We start from the raw sequence: 23,449 nt of genomic DNA, 5'->3' as shown, positions 1-23,449 counted from the left end.
TTGAAATTAAAGAAAAATCTTAAAGTTAAAATTCAGATATTCAGGACAATAACTGATATAAGAATGATAATAGTAAAAACGATAAAAATGGAAATGCTCACATTAATTAGCGCGTATTTCTTTTCAAATAACCAACCAATAATGTAACACAATTATTATTCTCAAAACAGAATGCAGCAGCATAATAGACATTGGGAAATCTTCCAAAGAGAACAAATTTATCTTAAAGAACACAAATTTATGCGTTACTTTGTTGCAGAAAACCCCCTTTTAGGGTATATACCAAACATATGTCTGATAAATTGCGAAGCTTTTAAGCCGTCAGCAAAATAATTAGTTGAGTGCAACATAGTTGTAATCAAATCAATAACTTTTTAATTTTTAATTAAAATTCGCATTTTTTTTGAGCTGATAAACTTTCAAAACAATTTCATGCAATTTTTTCGCAATGTTCCTTTCCTATAAAAACTCAAATGCTGCGGGTTTTGGTATTCACAAGACAATTAGAAATGTTCTCTACATTATTAGTCCTGCTCTCAGTGGCAACTTTCAGTTGCGCATTGCACTTGCCAGTTGATCCAAAATTTCTATTGAAAAAAGGACCAATAAACAATCGCGTTATTGGAGGAGTGGACACACCGATAGAGACAAGACCTTGGCAAGTGTCGCTGCAAAGACAAGGATCGCATTATTGTGGTGGCGTCATTTACAGCAAAAACATCATAATAACAGCCGCCCACTGTGTTTGCGATGTCAATGCCAATATTCTTGATCCCAAGATTTTTGATGTGCGCGTTGGCAGTAGTACGCGTAACAATGGTGGATCGGTTATTAAAGTTGCCAAAACAATCGCACACGATCGTTTTACACTTGATCCAATAATTGAATATGACATCGCACTAATTTTGCTAAGTTCGCCCCTTGAAATGGGTTCAACTGTCAAGGCCATTCCACTGGCAGAGTCAGTTCCTAATGACGGAGCTTCAGCTATAGTCTCTGGATGGGGATGGACGGCAACGGAAACAAATCCTCTCTATCTGCAAAGTGGCAACGTGACAATTTTAAGTCGCGAGAAGTGCGCCAGGGTTCATGGTGACGAAAGTATTACAAAAGTAACAGTCTGTGCTTCTTCCCCTGGTTCCTGTCATGGTGATTCTGGTGGCCCATTGGTTTCCAATGATAAGCTTGTAGGCATTGTTTCTTATGGAGTCGGGGGTTGTTTTCCACCCAATATTCCCGGTGTATATGCAAATGTTGTGGAGCTTCGCAAATGGATTGAAAAGGAAGCCACAAAACTAGGCTCAACTTGAGACATTTGTGAATTAAATTGCAAAAATAAACGTAATAATGAACATTAAATTAATTGCATATTATTTTATTTTATACTTATTTCTTGTAATCATAAGAAAACTATATTCTACCATTGGGGAAAATATGTAAAAAAAAGCCGCAGTCGAACACACTTGAATGTGGAATATCCGCTACATATTTGAATGAAATCAAAACAGCGCGGCATTGTTATTAAATTATTCCAAAATAATATACCAAAAAATACTAAAACTAATATTCGAAATGGTATATTTGGTATATTTATATAGTAATACCCTTAGTAAGTAGGCGTTTTTTTCCACGCAAAAGTATTTCTTTAATAAGTTATACAATTTTTATCTGATTGCAACCGAAATTTTCAGGAATTACAAAGATTATTCGGTCATTGGTATATCGTCTCGCCTGTTGACGCTGACCAAGAATATAAATATATTTTAAAGATCGGAGATGCCTCCTTCTGCCTTGTACCTTTATTTCCTGCCTCCATTAAGTTTTAATATCCTTCTACCCTATGGATAGTGGGAATAAAAACCAGCACAGTGCTGCGTAAACATTATTGGTGAAATATAAAAAAAGAATAAATTATGTAAATTAATACTGACTAGCATTAATATTGTTTTCAACAATTTATTTATTTAACTTTTTCCACTATTCAAATTATGAAATTAAAAAAAAATACTAAAGTAAAGTCTGAAATATATGATACAATAAATAACACAAGGATGATAATAGTAAAAACGATGAAAATGCAAATGCTCACATTGATAACCTCATAGTCCTTTTTAAATAATCAACCATTAACCTAACTGGATTGTTGAAATGTTCCCTACATTATTAGTCCTGCTCTCAGTGGCAACTTTAGGTTGCGCATTGCACTTGCCGATTGGACCTGAATTTCTATTGAAAAAAGGACCAATAAACAATCGCATCGTTGGAGGAGAGTACACACCAATAGAGAGAATACCTTGGCAAGTGTCGGTGCAAAAACAAGGATGGCATTATTGTGGAGGCGTCATTTACAGCAAAGACATCATTATAACAGCCGCCCACTGTGTTCACAATAACGATTCCAAGCTTCTTGATTCCGAGTTTTTTGGCAGTAGTACGTCTAACAATGGTGGATCGGTGATTAAAGTTGCCAAGATAACCGTGCATGATCGTTATATACATTATGTATATAAAATGACACACCAAAATCTCAATATGACATCGCCCTGCTTTTGTTAATTTCGCCCCTTGAAATCGGTCCAGCTTTCAAGGCCATTCCATTGGCAGAGTCAGTTCCTAATGACGGAGCTCCAGTTCTAATCTCTGGATGGGGATGGACGAAAACTGGAGAGGCTCCGCTCCATCTGAAAAGTGTCTATGTGAACATTGTAAACCGCGAGGAGTGCGCTAGGGTTAATAAAATAGAAAGTACGAAAATCTGTGCTGGTTCCCCTGGGAAAGCTTCGTGCAATGGAGATTCTGGTGGACCATTGACTTACAGAAGTAAACTTATGGGCATTGTTTCTTTTGGGCTTATCCCGGACATCCTGGTATATTTATATTTATACTCAATATTAATTCATTGCTACACTCGATTGTGCTCGACTGTGGAATCTCCATTAAAATTTTAAATAACATATGCAAGACAATAAATAATTGTTTTCGACTAAAAAAATGTTTACTAAATGATCAGATATTATGCCAAATAATAAAATATGTGCATTAAGTTTATAGCTCTTCTGTGAAATTCCTGTGATTAATTCTTCGATTTTTTATTGTAATTCAACTATCCAAAAAAAAAAATGACAAAAAATATGTTCTTAGAAAATACGAAGTTTTTTAGCAGTCAGCAAAATAATTAGTTGTGTGCAACATAGTTGTAATCAAAGCAATAAACATTTTTTATACCCGCTATCATAGGGTAGAAGGGTATTATAACTTTGTGCCGGCAGGAAATGTATGTAACAGGTAGAAGGAGGGATCCCCGACCCTATAACCTATATATATTCTGGATCAGCATAAATAGTATTTATGATTCCTGGTTGGTTGCGATCAGATAAAAATTGTGAAAGTTATTAAAGTAATACTTTGTATAAGCACAAACGCCTACTTACTAGGGGTCTTAGTTGCCTTGGCCGACAATCTGGTATATTGTCAATATTGTGCCGTCGATATTCCAAATATAGTAATAGTCTTTTCGATATATTTTGAAAATAATACCGCAAGCGGGTATCTCACAGCCGAGCACACTCGACTGTAGCTTTCTTACTTGTTTTTTTTTATTGTTTTGAAGAAATTTGTTATGTTCTCAACAATAAAGTCTATTCTGTGGTTCATACGAAAATTATTGGACTCTTGAATTGAAATGTTTCTATCTCGAAATCTTGCAAATTTGACTTGACGCACCCAAGAATATGCCGATCGAAAGGTATCCTATCATTTTGATAAACCCAAAAGATAAATATTCTTAGAATTTTGTTATAAAAACATAAAATGAAATATTGTACTATGATGTTAACTTAAAATCTAGTCTTCTTATTATGAAATGAACCTGCTTTGGTATTTAAGAAAATTATCTTTAAAATTCCCACCAATACTATATTTAAATTAAGAGAATTTTTAGTTTTTTCGCTATTAAAATTTTAAATTCTGGAGCTTTATCAAATGTTTACATAGTTCTATAGCTCTATAGTTTTCTTGGCACATTCTCCTTGAACTGACCCATAACATTGCCAGGTGGATTATAATTGCAAACAACCCAAGTACGATCCGCCCTAAAAGATAATCGCATATTATCATAAGTGTAAACCAAAAACAAATCTGTTTGACGAACTTGCGTGCCACACCCGCGCCCATTTCTGTGCATGATTTCCAGATGAGCTGCGTAAAATGCCCCGAAGTGGGCGTAAAGTCTGGCTTATCGAAATTGAAGGCGTTTATCTCTCGATACCACATCTCTACTGGCAAATCACCAGTTACATCCATGCCGCCTGAGAGAAAGATATTCTCACCGTACTTGGGCTTCGGCCGATGCTGCATTATGTTCTTATCCCGCAAATGCTAAGGAACAGTTTAAAGATATTAAAAATAATGGAATACAAAAATTTTACATTGCATACATTTGCCCATTCCTGAGCATATTTGCTGAGTGCAGCATTCACTTTGAGCTCGGGAGAACCGTGCATCTTGCGAAACCGATTTGTGTTGGAATACAAATCCTGCAGGAACTTTTCATTGTTGCTCTTGGTATCCTTGCCCAGCGGACCCGGCGTACGCTCAGCTGTCTTGGGTATCGGCGGCGGTTGGCGGGACATTTGTGAAGCATCCGATGGGCCTGGGTCCAGAAAACAACTCAATAGCGAATTTCAACTAAATGTTTTGTTTTTTTAAACATTATTTTCGAATTTTGATGGAAATCTAACAAACTACTACTACAACTAATAATAAATAGATTATTTTCAAATTAAAAGCTCTGATATCTATTTCACCTTATCATTCGCAAGTTTTTAAGCACACGGACACCAACTGCACTTTTTTTCATTTGCAATTGCCATATAAAAGAAATAAATGATATTAGCAAAAAGTTTATGCAAATCATTTCCTAGTTTATTGAATTCCAATCGAGTTTTCTTTTTTGCCGCTTTCGCTCTCGTCAAGTTGACAACTTCACTAACAACTAATTGGCGCGTTTGGAAAACTTTTCTTAATGCCATCAATTTAATTATTTAAGTGCACAGCTTACGAAGGTGTTCATTGAGGAAGTTGTTACTGCTGCTGCTGATTATCCGACTGATGGGGTTAAAGCTTGGACATCTAGTGGGCATAATGAGGCATTTGCCAACTAATGCTACCAGCAGCTGACCCGAAGGCAAAGGGATGAAGCAAGCAGGAGCTTAGCATTGTGATTGATATCCACAAACTGGAATTGAGGCCCAACATAGCCGTCAACCATAGATTAGACATTTAACCATCGCCGAGTGATGGGCGACGGGTGATGAGCTGTCAGTGGCGTATGCGAAAGCGTATCCAACTTGGATCTCAGTCACTCACAGGCCGCAGCAGCAGGAGTAGAAACGGCAGCAGCAAAGCAGGCATCTAATGATTGGATTAACCCACATGACGTATGAGTGATGTATGAACATTTGCATTGAGTTTGCTGGTTCTACGGTTATTAATGAAATGCCCTTTTCTTTCCATCCCTTCACAAAAAAGGAGCAACACAAAACAACTTGAGCAGAGTCACATCTGGGCGACATTAATTGACAATTGAATCGAGTGGCATTGACAGAAATACCAGACACATATGCAAGCACTCTCTTTTGACGAATTTAAATTATTTAATAAGTAGAGTATAGCCAAAGGTGTGACAAGTGCAAATGCAAATCAATGCAGACACGGATTAAATAGCTACATTCGAACTGCACGACTTATACAGCTTCCACGCTAATGTCCTTTGACCAAGCAAAAGCAACAACTAAATGATTTATGCAACTACACTGCACAACATGAATCTCAACGAGTTGAGTTTCCGGCTATAACTGAAATTCACCTCAGTTAATCTGATGTCGAAATCAATTTAATTAAATCTCAGAGCAAAAAAATGAAATGCATTTTCAATATCTTATGGCATTTCTCTCCTGTGGTTGGGTTGCGCAGTGTCGACGTTCATTAAGTTGATCAGTTTATTCGCTTTATCCATTTGACAGCGAGGTATTCAGGTTTAAGCTCACACCTGTCAACCGTTGCAGCTTAAAGTTATTCAATTGATTTTACGCATCGATGGCGACGCAACAAACGTGACTCCCAACGTTATTCACATTCGCATTCACATTCGCAATCGGAATCGGAATCGCATTCACATTCACATTCGCGAAATGCCACAACCAAAATGTGCCGTTACTTTCTGTCGATTTAATTAATTTCGCAAATTCGGTATATCGTTTATTTGAATGATATTATATGGCAAATGTATGCAAGAGTGTGTGTGTGTGGGCAAACATTGAGCGGTTGAGCGTTGTTGTGTTTTAATGACAACCGCAGCATCTGTTGCCGGATGCGCTCGATTGCACATTGTAGGGGAATTGTATTATATGACGATTGTATGTGTCGATTGTACGGGCGTGTTCGCCCATTAAAAATGCCCAGCAATTAAAGCACACGCACATTCACACTCACACCTCACACGCACACAATCACACTCGTAGAGCATATTCCATTTGGTTTTTTTAATGAATAACCAAATTGAGTGGTGTGACACGCACACTAAAGTGCCATAAATAAATCAGCAAGGAATTCCTGTGCAATCCACGCGCATTATACGACTCAACTGGCGGTCTTTTGTTAAAAAATATGTACATAGTATGTATGTTCATATTGGTCACATGGAAGTTCACAATCACATAGTAGACAGACGCACGAGCTTAAAGCTATTGGCAGACACTGTGATCGCCAGGAGAGCAAAGAAAAATGGAATGAGAAATGGAAAAAAATTCAATATTGTGAAGTTGTTAAGCTAAACTTTATTCACGAAGGATGGAGATTGGTGTATTGTTGTTGCTCCTAAAATCTATCTTTATCTACAATCTACAGCTCTATATATCCGAATCTTTATCTGTATCTCTATACATTTCATCAATATCTTTATCTCCTTCCCTGTATATCTCGATCTATACCTATATCTGTATCTTTATCTATAATACTATCTGTATTATTATCTATATGTAGCATATAAATCTATATGTGACGTTTTATATATCTACATCATTACTTACATCTTCACCTACATATATTTCTGAATCTCAATCTAAAACTCCACATATATCTTTCTATATATGTATATAAGTGAATCTTTATATATGTAGATCATTTATACATCCTTATCGAAATATATTTCTATACATTATTATATATTATTACTCAACTCCATCTCTAGACTTGTCACGTATGTTTCCTTGCTAATTTGTAGTACAAAATAGTATAATTGATGACAAAAAACCTAAACAAAAAACGATACGTTTTTAACTTATTGTTGAATATCAAAGTATAAAGCATAAATCACTAGTAAAGTTCAAACTCTGAAGTAAACTATAGTTTTGTACATCTCAGTCTCTAGACTTATCTCCATTGTTCGCTCTTGATATTTTCCGTACGTTTCATCATATACATTTAAATTTAATTCTTTCACTGCACTTAGAAATCCATGCTTTGGCTGAGGAACTTTTCCGGCTTATCAAGTGGCAATCACTTTAACAAATTCATGGCAACGCATATGAGAAACTGTGAATATGGAAATTGAAACGCATAGCGATTGACGGGACGCGAACTTTTACGCAAGTTTATTGCATCAGCACTGAAAGCCAATAAGACGAGGCCAGCCACTTAGAAGCAGGGCCAGACGTTCGGCGATTTCAAGCCGGATATTAAGCAGAGTATGTACCGTGGACCGTAGACCGTAGACTCGTGTAGCGTGCGCTGCACTTGTTAACCAGTTCAATTGAATAGACAAAGAGAGTGCTGCACTCAGGTCAGGCCAGTCAGGCATACGTAGACGCCCACAAAACCATGCCCACAAAATCCGTGACCAACGTCAGCTGGCCGCGATTTGAAAAGGCTCACAGAGCATAGAGCTTTGAGAGAGAGAGGCAATAACAGGTATACCAACACCTTTTTAAGTGGCCAAAGTGATGGGCAGCACGTGGAGAGAGGGAGAGGGAGCGTGGCAGCAGCAACAGCAGTTGGCAATCCACTTTGGCGGCATTCGGTTCTTGCCGCGTTTTCGTTTTTGATCCGCCAAACATTTTAGCTTTTACAGCCCAAAGGGCCAAAAATATGGCAATACACATACAGTGTGTCTCCCCCGATATCCTTTTTTCTCGCTTCCTCTCCTCTCTTCTACTGAAATGGCGCAAATGCAATTTCCAAAAATTTTGTGTGCAGCGCCAAAAAGTCGTCTATGAAAACGTCGAACATGGCACATGAAAATTTGTTGTAGTTTTTAGGCAGCGGCGTTTCCGTTTTTCCCCAACATTTCTTTCATTTCTTTATTTTTTTTTTTTTGTGAAAACTAACTCGATGGAAAAACGCTTCGAATACGTAAAGTTGGTTTCTATATTTCTGTATGTTTCTTTTTTCACATGTGCAAATGGAAAATGCGGCGCTAAATACATTCACAACCAATGTTGTAGATTTCTTTTTGGGTTTTGTGCCACAAAAACTTTTAGTTGTCGTAAACGTTTTGAAACAAGTTTATTCCGTTTTTCGATAGCACTAAAAGCTAGTTGGCTATTCCAGTCGCTTTCCCCAAATCGGCAGTCGAGTCCCTTTGGCCGAAAAGGCTACAGCAGTTAAAATAACTTGAGCCACAAGTTAAACATGTGGCAAGCAAATATGCTGCATGTTGTGCAATGATTGGGAATTATCAGTTCGAGTAACATTTGGCAGATTATCAAAAGTTGGCAATTGGATTAGACAAATGTAAAAAGAAATGCAATCAGATTACGATTTGAAATGGCGAAACTTATAAAAAGCATAACTAGAATTGAATCTACAATTTGAATTACTTAGAAAGCTTTAGTCAGAGTATGCTTAACCGTGAAATACCGCCAACTGAATTTCAATTACAAAAAAAACAATACCAAAGGGCTTTTAATAATATATACTGAAAAAAACTTTAATATACTAAAGTATATAGAGGAAAATATGAGAAATATGCCAAGCAATTCGACTTAGCACGCTGATCAATAATAAATATATTTCCTCTAGAAGCAAAGTTGTAATGAATTTATCAATAACATGTAAAACAGCTACAATCGGTCGGATTGTGAGAACCCATTTTCTATAAAACCATATTATAAATTAAATTAATATACCGAAAAATACTAAAATATACCGAAGGCTATACTTGGGATAAAAATATACTATTACTTTTTAAATTTATAGAAATATAAAGTATAAAATATACAAAATTGTCAACCAAAGCCACTAAAAAATTATAAAGTTACTTCTTAAATAACTTTTAACTTCTATTTTGGTCTAAGCACAATCAAATTTTCAGGAACCAAAAATAGATATATATTTATAGATTAAATTCATACACATTTTATAAAATTATAAGTAAAGGTAATGTACTTTAGATAGTTAAAAAACGTATTACAAAAATATTGTTATTCCTAGATTTAATTCGTATCAACAAATTACCATAAAAACTAATATAATGTAACTTGGTTTAAAATTATATTCAATTGAATTCTGCGCGTTATTCATTAAATGGAAAAAGTAATCCATCCTCTTTCTCTCCCTTTTGTTCTCTTTGCCTTCCTCTATCGCTGTAAGTGGTAAATTATAGCGTTTGCAACGCCCCAATGCAACTGCCGCTTTTTATTATGCTCATCAAAATTATATAATTCAATTTTTCCAATCGAACAAATCGCAGCATGCTGTGAAATGAAATCAAACCAAACTGAAACGGACGCGAAACCAAACCAACAAAAAATTGCGCATACGGTTAAATAAATGGCAGGCCATAAGCAACGCCCCGTGACCTCTGATCTCCTTGCCACGCCCATTTGTCCGTTGGTAAAACTTGCCGCCCCCCAACGGATTGGTCATAAATTATGTCATTGCATTTTGCGGCTCGCAAGTTTTTGGTTTGCTTCCATGCCAGGCCACAAAAGGAGTTTGGCAAGTTTTATGCAGTCGATGGGCAGAATTTCATTTGTTTGACAGCCGACATTTATCATACGCACTGCAACACATGGCGTTGCATGCAACAGAATCAACTACTGCCGAGCATGTCTTTAATTGCCGGCAATTGCAGACTGTTGACATTTATTAAAACAATAAACAAATTTGCACGCAATTCTCATTCCGTTTTTCTTCTTCAGCAGCAATCAAAATGTTGCCACAAAAAGTTGCCACACACACAACATGAGGCAGCATAAACATGTGCCTCACGTACCATGCATAAATATTTTAATTCAGCCTGCATTTCGTTGATAGTTTTATGCATTCCAAGGACTCAGCTGCTGCTGTCGCAAATATTCGGATTACCCGCAAAATACATGCAAAAACGGAGTATTTACTATGTTCACAAAAAGATGGAGAGGGAAAAGCAGTTACATGAAATATGTGGCAAATGATAAATGCCCGTCTCATATTTCAATTTATTTTACAATTTCCTAAGCTGACAAACTCGTAACTAAGTTTGTGCACAACAAATTAAAGCTGCAAAACTTGACACAAATGCGAAATGAATACATTTTTATTAAGCTTTCCTCGAGAAATTAAATGTAACAACGAAATGATGATGAAGATGAAGATGGAGATGGAGATAAAACTCAGCTGGATTTATTTCAACTAAGATTTGTGGCAATTTATCTCAGCTCGACCGATGAATGCTCTACAATTAACAGTGAACAGTGTTTCAAGCTTTGACATTTAATACAATTGAATAAATTTGTAAATTGCATTTTCTTGACTTGAAGGTCTTTCATCATTGTTTGGTATTCCGTAAATTAATTTTGTTATACTTAATTTGACATGTTTAGTACTTACATTCTCTCTTTAAAATCTTTTGTTCAAAGCAACCATTTAGTTGGCCTAAAATAAAAGACAAAAAAATTCACGATAATGTTGAATTCAATTTTAATAAAATAATAATATATGCTTTAACATCTCTAAGATATTTATTTCTTTATGTGTTTACTCAATTTATTAATAATTTCTGTAGTTACATTTACATTTCATGTTGTACAGAAATTGATACAAAAACTCTATTCAATTGCTATGAATGAAAGAAGATGCAAAATTCAGCTCTGCAGTTATTTCTTCCTCTAATTTGGCCAATGAATAATTTGCAACACGAAAATCACAAAGAAAAATAAAAAAAGCTCAGCCAAGCATGGGAATGTAAGCTTACACATGAAAACATATTTGTTAAACTTTATGCAAAATGATTTTTCCCCAAGGAGCGATGCAAGATGTTACCCGACACTCAACTGCGTTCGTTCCCTTTGAGGAGTGTCTGCCCCACCTTTAGATACCTGCACACAGATACACAGAGAACTCGTCAACTCTTTTGGGCAAATTCCTACTTTCATTGCACATGTTAAAAAAAGAAAGCAAAAGAAAAACATTTCGATAAAGTTCTTTTCGCTTTTTTGTTGTTACTCCCTGCTGTGCTGTTTGTTGCTGCAGTTTGTCGAATGCGCTCCATTGGGATGCAATTAAATACATCGTTGGTAAAAGTATCCACGTTTCCTTTTCCTTTGACTGTGGATCCGTTCCCTGTCTGAAAGCGAAGCACTGAAGCGGGAATGGGAGAAGTAAACATACAATTTGAGTTGATTCGCTTTGTGAGCGCGCATTCATTTTGTTTGTTTGCTTTTTAACCTATTAATTGCAATGAAGAACTGAACTCAACGGCGAATCAACTCTCTGCCACATTTCCATTTCCATTTCCGTTTCCCGTTTCCTTCTCCCAACGCTTTTGCTTGCATTTAATTAAAAATCAAAAGTTTTGACCCAAACAAATTTTGTGAGTGGCCAAACAAAAGGGGCAACAACTTTTATGGCCATTAAATTTTTTGGGGCAAGTTTGAAAATGTCTGGCCCTTGGGTTTGGGTTTTCTGTAATCAGTTAATAACTTTATTGCCAGCAACAAGAACAATAACAAACCGTTTGAAGGTCGTTAATGCATTGACAATAATTGAGTGCATTTTAAATTACTGAGCTCAGTTCAATTTAAATCGTTAGCTATTATATTCAATGCTTAACTATCAATTTACTACATTTAAATGGTATGAGAAGCATTTAAATTTCATTTGAATTCTAAACAAGTTTACATTTTACAGTTTTTGCCAAGTTATTGACTTCATTAGCAAGAAAGAAGAGCAGAATGCATTAATCATACGCCCCATGGTCTGTTTGCGATGCACCTTGAGAGCGCATGCCAAACACAAGCGATGAACATGCATCAAATTAATGGAATTTCATATTTGCCAAGACTCCGACGCCCAACATGCATTTTGTTTATGCAGCTAAAATGTTATCGACTTGCGTTGCGAGTTGATTGTTTGCTGTAACGCTGTTTGTTTTAATAGAATTACTTTCCAGACTTGTGCGCAACAAAACTGCAAAATGGCCCGTGGCTAATGGTTGTTGCAAGTGCTGCCTGTTGGCTGCCTCTTTCATCGACAGCAAATTTAAAATGCCAGCACAAACTGATGCTGACTCATAACTTCTTTTTAACCTTTGAAGATTTTATTGAATTAAACCAATTTGCTATGCATGTTTTTTCCTATTATTTTCTATTTTTTCATTGCTTTGCTGCCTCACTACAAATTATTCCAAACACGTAATCGCAACCCTCGATGCTGAGCAACGCTTTAAACGCTATTCAATCCCATACACACACACAGACACGGATACAATGCAATCAGATGGTCATGCAACTAACCCGAGGCCATGCCGCGTGGCTGGTCAACAGTTTCAATCCAATCCAATCGATTTCAACAGCACTCCTCGCCCTCGCCATCTCCCTTGTCAGCTGGCATCTGTCCTCGAGGTGACAATGTTCGTTTTTGGTCGCAATGTCAGACTTTTGTGGCCAGCGGCTTGTTAAGCTAATTTCGCTGGCACCCCTCGTGCCAAAAAGCCAACTCCATTCTCTGACTTTTCGGACTCAAAAGCGGACATTGCGTGCGGCCAATTAAATCAGAAAACGGAGAACCAAGCAAGCATCATTCAATGCTCCTCGTACTTGGCATTCAAAATGCTCAAGTGGGCGTGGCGGCAATTGAATGATAACAGAAGCAGCAGCAGCAGCTGCGTTGCTTCATTTTTGCCTCTCCGCTTTGCCTTTTTGCATTTGAAAAACGGCGCGTTAAACTAAATTGGCCAAATGCCTGAATGTCTACGCGCAGTCTGCCAATCCAATCTGTGCAACGATCTCTCCTCCGCCACCTTCCTCTCAAAACTTCTCTCTCTCTCCCTCTCAGCCGACGGCAATTCGCCGGGAAATTGAAATGAAAAAGCCACCGCCGCCGCTTTGTTCCCTGGTTAGCAAAGTTGCCAGCTCGCTGATAAAGATATGACCGCAATATGCAAACCACGTAGATTGAAACGTTCCCAAATCCAGTTTCGTTCTTAGCAATAAATTAACGCTTATGGCAAATTATTAGCAACGAAAGCGAGCAGCATACAGTATTGAAAAAAAGATACTTATGTATCTACCGATATTCAGTCTTATAAATTCAATTCATAGAAAAAATCTCAACAATTTTAATTCTATAATTAAATACGAAATGTAAATTGCCTGCATATTTTCAATATATATTTTAATTTTATTTTATTAGCTTTAATTCTTAAATATGAAAAATTAATAATATTTTAGTTGAGTGAATAATTTCCTACATTTAAAAATATTGCGAAAAATTTCCTTTGATTCCTTTCATTCCAAACAACAATAAGAAGTTAAAGAAGATTTAAGAAAATTTCAATATATTTCTCAAATTCCAAATTTAAAAAATTATTCAAAATATAAAAAGTCACAATTAATATGAAATTGTAAGTTCGATGAATGTAAGTTTGATGAATAGTTACATGCAATATGCAATATTTTTCCCCAAATTAAATAATACTTGTATGACGCTTAGCTTAGCTAATGACATCTTTCAATGTGTCACTTTTCACTTATAAATACCTACCTAGAACATTTAAATGAAAAATACCTCAAGTATTTAAAACAAAAGATAGAGCAAAGACTTCATCAACTTGGACTTAAAATAAAGATAAACTATCAATAATATTTGTGATTTATTGCCAACGACCTGCAGCTCTTGGGCTATAAAAGAAAGAGAATTCAAAGCGAAAAACTCCATTTTAAATATTTACAATGTTTCGCAAGTGTATCCCGCTACTGTTCCTAAATATTTTAACAATTTCCGTGGATAGTTATTATGTGGATAATCGCATTATTGGTGGCCAAGACGTAACAATTGAGGAAGCACCTTGGCAGATCGCTTTGCTCCTTAATAATGAATTTATTTGCGGTGGCAGCATTTACAGTGAACTATTTGTAATAACGGCTGCACATTGTGTTGTAGAGAAACCCGAACAACAATTTCAAATTCGAGCGGGTTCTACAAACTACAACGATGGAGGATCGTTGATAAGCATAGCTAAAACTCTCTGCAACGAGGATTACAACAGCACGCGAAAAATAAATGATATTGCAATGCTACTTCTAAAGAAACCTCTAAAGTTCAGCGAAAGCATTCAAGCAATTCGGCTGGCTGAAAAAAGTCCCGATCCGTGGAGTTGGGCAACGATCACAGGCTGGGGACGTCGCAGTAATAATTTGAGTCCATCGACAACATTGCAAGTGGCGCAATTGCAAGTCCTGAGTCATTTCTGGTGTTTGTTGGAGTACTACCCAGTAATATTTGACGATAAGTTTTGTGCGTACAATGTGTACAGTCATGCCTGCCAAGGTGACTCTGGGGACCCTTTGGTCCTCGATGGCAGGCTGGTAGGCATCGTTAGTTTTGGACAGCTGAATTGTGGGGGTTCTAGTGTCTATGTCGATGTGGTGAAGATGCGACAGTGGATTGAAAAAGCAGTGGAAATACTCAACTAAATAAATAGTGTATATACTGTTGTACAATTATCTGCAATCTGTATACTAGTACGTTTAAGTGAAAAATTCAAAATGTAATAATGTGATATTATTTTATTAATGCATTAAGGTTAAACGATTTAGAATGAATAAAGTGTGAATTATTATTTAAATTGAATTTTTCGCACAAAACACAAAATGTGATGACTCAAAAATATTTGCAAAATGTCAAATTACAAATAATGTAGTTGACATTTAAGATGTAGTGTTAATGAATTGCTTATTGCGGTTTACATTGAATTTTATGCACTTATCTGATTTGCATGTACTTATGTGCAATTGCATCCAGGTGTAATTATCGACAATGAAGTTTGACTGTTAATTAAATTTTTGTTTAATTGTATGAATAAAAAACCCTCAATTCAATTAACTGACATTGACAAACAATTATATCAAATTCTCTTTCACCTTTTCAGTAAGCGATTTCCAATGGAATTCTCTTTCTGGAACACAAACACCGTGCGCAATACAATATCGAGGCAAAATGTGATTGCAAGAGCACATAGAAATTCATTCATTCATTTCGTAAAACGCAAATGCAACGCATTCAAAGCACCGCAAACTATTGGGATGCCCCCTGGATATAGTACGCAGCCATTTCCGTTGCCAGCAACATCCGCTCCGCTTGGAGATGGCCGCAGCTGTCGGTTTATGGACTCGTCGTCGCTTCCCCACATACCACCAAACCCCCGATTATCTAACTCTCTCTCTCTCTCTCAATTTCGCTGAAATGAAATGAAGCCACTCGCCGAGTGCGGACTTTAAGCGTTTTGGTGGAGAAAATTTTAATGCGCCAATGCGCAATTTATGACTATTTCATGCCATTTTAATTTGCACAGTCAGCAACTCGTTGCTCGACCACTTTAAAATGAGCACTCGTAATAGTTGAGGCTAGAGTTGGGATTGCGAAATGGCTTCTGGGAGGGATTGTGGGGTAGCTCATTAATGCCACGCACGTTGCCGTTGGGGAAGGGACAGAAGAGATGAAAGATACACCAAGCGCTAATAAAACAAAAATGGAAAACATATAAATCAGTGTCCTTGGCACGTGTCGCCAACGTCGTCGATGGCATTTTCCGACTTCCCCCACCCTTTCACTTGGAAAAGATGCTGCAGGTGTGTGTGCTTGGAGCGTGTCCCTAGGTCAACCTGCATCTGCCTTGTGCGCTGTCACGTTGTAAATCTCGTGAGAGCAAACACCGAACCGAACACCGAGCACAGAGCACGGAGCAGAGACAACACAAGGGCGACAGTCGGCGACACAACACGCGTGCTTAGCCATATTCCCATATCCATTTACATACAAAGTCTGTCTGCTTGCTTGTGTGTGCAAAAGAGAGGGCAAGAGAAAGAGTGAGAGGTGTGACACTCGAGTCGAAATGCGGGCCGTAGGGGCTTCAGAAGGCGATAAGCCAAGCGATTGCATTATAAATTAAAAGACGTCAACGCAACGAATCAACAGCTGTCCCCAAGAAGGAAAAGAAACTTTCAAAAAATCCGAGATGCAGACAAATCGAAATGAAGGAGAAGCAAAAGAGAATCGAAGTGAAGTCAACGTTGCAATGCAAAATATGTTAATCAATCAAATGCCAATTGCCCAATAGTGTTTGCGTTTTATACATAGCAAAATTTATGAAACTTAATTAAAGTTCTTGTTCTAGAGAGATGTGTGCAAATTTCATTTTATTCATTTTCGTTGTCCAATAATCCAGTTGTGCAAGTTATACAGACACTTGCGCCCTCTGGCGGCCCAAAAACAAAGTTTGGCCAACGTCTGGCAAACTATTTGCATGGCTTTTTATAAGCGTTTGTGTGAGTGTGAAAGAAAACTGAGAGCTTAATGTCTGTTTGGACTAGAAAAGATTTCCAAGCCATTGGATAATGCAAACTATGCAATATAATCATAATCGCATGATATATGCGCCCATCTCTGCAGCAAAGTTTTCAAAATTGCTTTTCCTCCTTCTCTGTGCGTCTTGGTCCCTTGAAGTAGGCAACAGACGAGACACGCTAAGTCTTGGGTACCATCGCACTCTGGAGAGTCAATTTCCAGCGATTAAATTAAGAATGCATAACTTGCAGGGTTAACAACGTCAGACGGCAGTCAGCCAATTGCCGTGGCCCTCCCTTTTCCCTTCTTTTCATATTCTTCTTCTTCTTCTCCTTTGCTCTGCTACTGACTCTGATTTTTATTTGCCATTCTCTTTGCGCCTCTGATGAGGCAAAGCGGCTGTCCAAGACTGCGCCAGCTGCTGCTGCTACTTATCTGATTTCTTTTTTTATACCCTTGCAACTTGAAAACACTGCGATTGGCAGTAACTGACTTCTGTTATCGATCCGATGTTGTTAACAGTGTGCATCAACGATCGTGCCAAGCAGAGATTGACTTGCTTAACTTGTGCATTGCAGTTTGCAATTAGCTGCTTGCTACGAAACTCTTAATGCTACAGGGTGTTTACGTAGCTGCTCACGTTCGACTATTGCTGCACTCCTTCGTTGCTTGTTTCAATTTGCGATTTGTTTGCTCTGTTTTCTTTTTGCAGCACATCCTGACCTGCCCTACAGTTGTCCTTCTCTATGGGAGAAATGTCCAGTTCCGTTTCTGCTGATGTTTGTATATGCATGTATGAGTATGTATAATATACATGGCATAACATGAAACGTGCTCAGAGTCTCGCCTTTTGAAAACAGCATCTTGCAGTGTGGCCCGAGTGTAGTTTTTTTTTGCCTTTGCTTTTAATGCCGTTTGCATTTGCAAATAGTTTTCATAAATGTGTTGCTGCAACTTGTGCATAGCAACAATGGCAACATTTTGCGGTAGCATAAAGCACAAATGACAACAGCAGCAGCGCCACAGCAGTGGCGACAATGATAATGGGATTGGGATTAAGGCAAAGCTGCAGTCGAGTTAAATGGCGACTCAGGGAGTTCCAGAGTTGCCATCGCATTTAATTTGTACAAATGCGTGGCGCGAAAAAATAAAGTAAAACAATGTGATAACAGAGCAAGAGGTGAGACGTGAGAAGAGTTGCCAAGGGGGCGACCGCCGCGCAGGCGTTGCGTTCATTGTTTACACTTACACGTCTGGCCAGTGTGTACACACCATACATAATTGAATTAAGGCAAAGCTTTTGGTTTCTCTCACTCTCTTGGGATTTTTTCCGTTTTGCGTTGGCTTTTGTTGTGAGAGCTTAACGCTATTTTGAGTGCAATGCAATGCAAAACACACATGCAAACAAGCGCACACATATGTACACACACAAGCCCTCGCACGCATAAAGCATAAAGTTGCAACAACAATATTGGGTGGACTACAGCAGCCATTTTGCTGCAGACTCCTTTCGCTTTATTGCTGACTTTATGTTTCACTATTTGCATGTTAACAAAGTGTGTACTTTGTTATGCGCTTAAAGAGCATTACAATTAATAAGAGGCAGAGATACAAAGAGTGGAGGCAGGAGCGAGAAAGTAAAACAGCAGATAGTCTTATTTAATAACACATCCAAAAAGTAACATTAAGTACTTACATGAAGAGATATTCACCACAAGTGCTTTATTTATTACATTAACTGCACATTTCACTACACAACGCAAACTCACAATTAAAAAACTCATATCGTTAACAACACTCGCGAAGCTTTCAACAATCCACGCGCGCTAAGCGAACTGAAAAGAATTATTGTACGCGGCAATTGCCAAAAACAACATGTAACTGTAAATAGGCGGCATTTATTGGAAAGTGTTATTTTTGCAATGCAACTTTCGCACAGCGACTTTGACTTGAGTGACTTTAAAATTTTGAGTGATCTCGAATGTTGTTTTGTGGCTTGGCAAGTGGATAAAACGAACTCGCAAAACTATGCAAAGCAAATGTAATTAATAGTCGAAATGTAGAAAATATTCTGCAGTATCTGGGTATCTGGACAACAAAAATGAAAGAATAAAACCAAAATCTCTTGGTTTCTCCATAACAGTTACAGTCAGAGCAAGACAGATGTATACAACAATTTTTGCAAACCGCATGACACGCTCAACCTGTCAACACAGTCAAGTGTGCGTGTGGCAGTGAGTGTGGGTGTGCCCAATTCTAAGCAAACTTACATACATATCTGGTATATTACATGTGTATGTGAGTGTGTGCTTATATTATGCATGCAGCTCAAGCAATGGCCAGAAGAATATTCAAAGCATTTAGCAACTCATTGTCCCTTTTCGGCACTAGCAACAACAAAGATGAGGACTAAAAATGTATTCATGGCCCTCAAATTGTATAATTTAAGTTTGCACATAAAATCACACCGCAAAAGTAGGCGACGGGACTACAAGTGAACTTACTATTTACACATACATTCACATGCATACCATGTTGGGTCAGCAGGGAATCTATGTCTACGCCCAGGGCTGCACACTTGCAAGCGGCAAGGCACTCAGCTTTTGTCACATATGCCAAGCTGATCACTAATGTGATGTTAATTTTCATCGATAAGTTTTGAATTTTTAAACTAAAATTTAACTTCAGATTTGAATGTATCCCTGGCATACACCTTACTTGGCACCATACAAGACAACACATTACACAGCTGAGAGCGCACACATGAAAGCAAAGTTTAAAGGCGATGCCGAAATGGAAAGCAGAAACCCTTTTTGGCACAGCGTAGATATCGAATTTAAATATTTTAAAGCAATGGCATGCCTGCCTGTGACTGGGCAACTTGTGCACCGTAAAAATGCTATAAAATTGTGCAAATAGCATAGATACAATATATGTATGTATATAGAACTTACGACGAGATACATAAGTATCTAAGTATCTGCTGACCTAAGTGCGTGTTCACATGAACTTTTACGAGTCTGTGGGCGCATTGTCAATCCCAAAACTTTAAGTGCTCTTCCTTCCCCTTCTTTGAAATACGAAACTGGATGACAAGTCATTGTCATTGCCATTGTCATTGTTCTTGTTCTTGTTCTTGTTTTACCCAAAAGTCTCGACATCACCTTCTATTTTTGCTTTACTTTTACAGATTTTATTTGAATTTTTTCCCTTCTTTGTGTGGAACCCTTTTGGTGAACAATCTCAACGCACACATAAAGTGAGTTATGTTACATGAAGAGGAGAGAGGAGCGGAGAGGGACGACAAATTGGTCCTCAAGTTGGTAGCCAAAGGTTTTCGCCAGCTCAAAGTGTAAATTGCATTGGGCGACGCCAGACGTACATATAGTATATGCATAGTGTCCTAGTAGTCCTGTAATAATGACCATTAGTTGGTTAGTTCACCCTGCTTGGGGGGAGACATTTGAGCTAAATTATGTTCATGTCTTAATTAGAATGCCACAGCTGCAGATCCATGGCTCATAAATTATTTATACGCAATGAGCATGCAATTTAAATAATCAAATGCTCAGCTCAGATATCTCTCTGGCTCCGTTTGTGAAATCGAATTGCTGCAAAAACCAGTCGAAGATGTCGCATGGCCCAAAGTTAAATCATTTTGCATAAATTGAGCCCACATTTTGCCATGTGTAGTATCTCGAATGTGGCAATGTGGCATGCCACTCAGTCATTCATTTCAAAGTGTCACTCTCAACGATATTGATCAGATTGAGATTAGAAAACTGTGAATACGTCGATAACTTGGCCAATTGCCAGGCATTTATATATCTTAATTGGGAATTTCTCTAGTGCACATAACCATATTAAATGGTTATGTTAGTTGAACTATCTAACACATGTATATTTATTCAATTCACAAAATGAATAGTAATTGGCCGAACTAAATATAGTAAAATCTTTTCATAAACTTGTATTATTATTAAATTATATTGGGTTTGCTGTATGGAAGATTTAATTACATTGATTTGTTCTTGCTTTGGCAAATCATATATAATTTAGTTGTATTATTTTGTGTAAATTCGAATTTTTATGCTTACCAACTGAACTGAAGTTGCCTGCATTTTTTTTTTATAGCGCGTAAAACTATTTTTATTTCTGTGTACTTGAAGTTATTATTGTGCTTTCTCTTATTTATGTGAATATTCTTTTTTACTGCTCTAAAATTAAAGTTTTTCTTGCTTTGTCATTATTATTTTTTATTGTACTATGATGAATATTGTATAAATATATATAATATATCTACACTTGACAGTGGATGAAGTACAATTTTAGATTGTTCTTTTATAAATGATTAAGCCAAATGCTATCAGGATATCGTTTTGTTGACAGCTACCCGATGAACGTATGAATATTGGCTGGCTGTTGTTTACACATTAATTCAACCACAGCTGTCCACTTAATTCGTTTCAATTAATCAATAAAGATGCCAACCTTTTAGGCCAACCTTTAATTGCATTTTGCGTTGCGTTTAATCAATAATAATAATCAACCAGTAACGTAACTAAATTGCCTTTCGCAAAAGTAAAATGCAACAAAAAAACATTGGGGAATCCTCTTTGGGGTTCTTTGAAAATGGCCTTAGAGAACTAATTTATCTTAAAGAATACAAATGTATATTATACTTTGTTGCATATAAAACCCCCTTTTAGGGTATATACATAGTAAAATAATTAGTTGAGTGCAACATAGTTGTAATCAAGTCAATAAATTATTTATTTTTAATTGAATCTCCCATATTTTTGTGTTGATAAACTTTCATAACAATTTAATGACATTTTTCCGCCATGTTCCCTTTCCTATAAAAACTCAAATGATGCGGGTTTTGGTATTCACTAGACAATTAGAAATGTTGTTTACATTATTAGCCCTGCTCTCAGTGGCAACTTTCGGTTGCGCATTGCACTTGCCGGTTGACCCAGAACTTCTATTGAAAAATGGAAACAATCGAATCATTGGCGGAAAGGACACACCGATAGAGGCAATACCTTGGCAAGTGTTGCTGCTAAAACTAGGACGGCATTACTGTGGTGGTGTCGTCTACAGCAAAAACATCATTATAACAGCCGCCCACTGTGTTTGCGATGACGATGCCAATATTCTTGATCCCAAGATTTTTGATGTGCGCGTTGGCAGTAGTACGTCTAACAATGGCGGATCGGTGATTAAAGTTGCCAAGACAATCGTGCATGATCGTTTTACACTTGATCCAATAACTGAATACGACATCGCCCTGCTTTTGTTAAGTTCGCCCCTTGAAATGGGTCCAACTATCAAGGCCATTCCACTGGCAGAGTCAGTTCCTCATGACGGAGCTACTGTGCTTGTCTCTGGATGGGGATATACGGAAACTGGAGAGGCTTCGCTCCGTTTGAAAAGTGTCTATGTAGACATTGTCGGTCGCGAAGAGTGCGCCAGGGCTTATGGTTACAAAAGAATTACACAACTAACAATCTGTGCTGCTGCCCCTGGAAAAGATTCCTGTGGTGGTGATTCTGGTGGCCCATTGGTTTATGAAGGTGAGCTTGTGGGCATTGTTTCTTATGGCTATGGATGCGCTGAACCGGGGTATCCTGGTGTTTATGCAAATGTTGTGGAGCTTCGCAAATGGATTGAAAATGAAGCCACAAAACTAGGCTCAACTTGAGACATTTGTGAATTAAATTGCAAAAATAAACGTAATAATGAACATTAAATTGATTATTTTATTTTATACTTATATCTTGTAATCGTAAGAAAATTATATTCTATCATTAAGGAAAATATGTAAAAAAGTCGCAGTCGAGCACACTCGATTGTGGAATTTCCGCTACATATTTATATAAAATCAAAACAGCGTGGCATTATTCTTAAATTATACCCAAATAATATACCGTAAAAATACTAAAATAAATATTTGAAATGGTATATTTGGTATATTTATATAGTAATACCCTTGGTATGTAGGCGTTTTTTTACATACAAAAGTACTTCTTTAATAAATTCGACAATTTTAATCTGATCGCAACCAAATTTTCAGGAATTACAAAGATTATACGGTCATTGGTATATTGTCTCGCCTGTTGACTCTGATCAAGAATATAAAAAAATTTTAAAGACCGGAGATTCCTCCTTCTGCCTTGTACGTTTATTTCCTGCCGACACAAAGTTTTAATATTCTTCTACCCTATAGATAGCGGGAATAAAAACCAGCTGCGTAAACATTATTGGTGAAAATATAAAAAAAGAATAAATTATGTAAATTAATATTGACTAACATTAATATTGTTTTCCACAATCCAAAATCCCTATGACTAACTCGTTGATTTATTAATTTAACTTTTTTCCACTATTCAAATTATGAAATTAAAGAAAAATACTGAAGTAAAAGCTGAAATATACGACTCAAGGATACAAGGATAATAGTAAAAACGATGAAAATGCAAATGCTCACATTGATTAGCGCGTATTTCTTATTAAATAATCAACCATTAACGTAACTGGATCGCTATTCGCAAAAGCGAAAATCCTTCTTGATCTTCGATTGAACAAATTTATCTCAGACAACACAAATGTATATTATACAAAA

At 37.1% G+C, this 23,449-nt stretch overlaps 4 protein-coding genes across 4 annotated transcripts; 3 read left to right on the top strand and 1 right to left on the bottom strand.

Moving 5' to 3' along the window:
• Positions 1-509: 509 nt before the first annotated feature.
• Positions 510-1,349, top strand: LOC132783532 (trypsin alpha-like). Its single transcript, XM_060788752.1, has one exon. It carries the CDS (start codon positions 510-512, stop codon positions 1,308-1,310), a length of 801 nt encoding a protein of 266 aa, XP_060644735.1. The 3' UTR covers positions 1,311-1,349.
• A 2,552-nt stretch (positions 1,350-3,901) lies between these two features.
• LOC132783526 (Golgi-associated plant pathogenesis-related protein 1) lies at positions 3,902-4,761 on the bottom strand. The gene is made up of 3 exons (XM_060788742.1): positions 4,437-4,761; positions 4,151-4,377; positions 3,902-4,091 (listed from the first exon to the last, which is right to left on the bottom strand). The coding sequence occupies exons 1-3, from the start codon at positions 4,629-4,631 to the stop codon at positions 4,004-4,006; spliced, it is 510 nt and encodes a 169-aa protein (XP_060644725.1). The 5' UTR covers positions 4,632-4,761; the 3' UTR covers positions 3,902-4,003.
• A 9,449-nt stretch (positions 4,762-14,210) lies between these two features.
• Positions 14,211-15,377, top strand: LOC132798197 (trypsin-like). Its single transcript, XM_060809964.1, has one exon. The coding sequence runs from the start codon at positions 14,211-14,213 to the stop codon at positions 14,952-14,954; it is 744 nt and encodes a 247-aa protein (XP_060665947.1). The 3' UTR covers positions 14,955-15,377.
• A 6,353-nt stretch (positions 15,378-21,730) lies between these two features.
• Positions 21,731-22,562, top strand: LOC132797043 (trypsin alpha-3-like). The gene has a single exon (XM_060808477.1). It carries the CDS (start codon positions 21,731-21,733, stop codon positions 22,526-22,528), a length of 798 nt encoding a protein of 265 aa, XP_060664460.1. The 3' UTR covers positions 22,529-22,562.
• Positions 22,563-23,449: the final 887 nt, after the last annotated feature.

This window comes from Drosophila nasuta, chromosome 2L, assembly GCF_023558535.2.
Source record: "Drosophila nasuta strain 15112-1781.00 chromosome 2L, ASM2355853v1, whole genome shotgun sequence".
NCBI lineage: Eukaryota > Metazoa > Arthropoda > Insecta > Diptera > Drosophilidae > Drosophila > Drosophila nasuta.
Note: the sequence above shows the minus strand (reverse complement) of the source record. Positions and strands in the feature narration are given on the sequence as shown.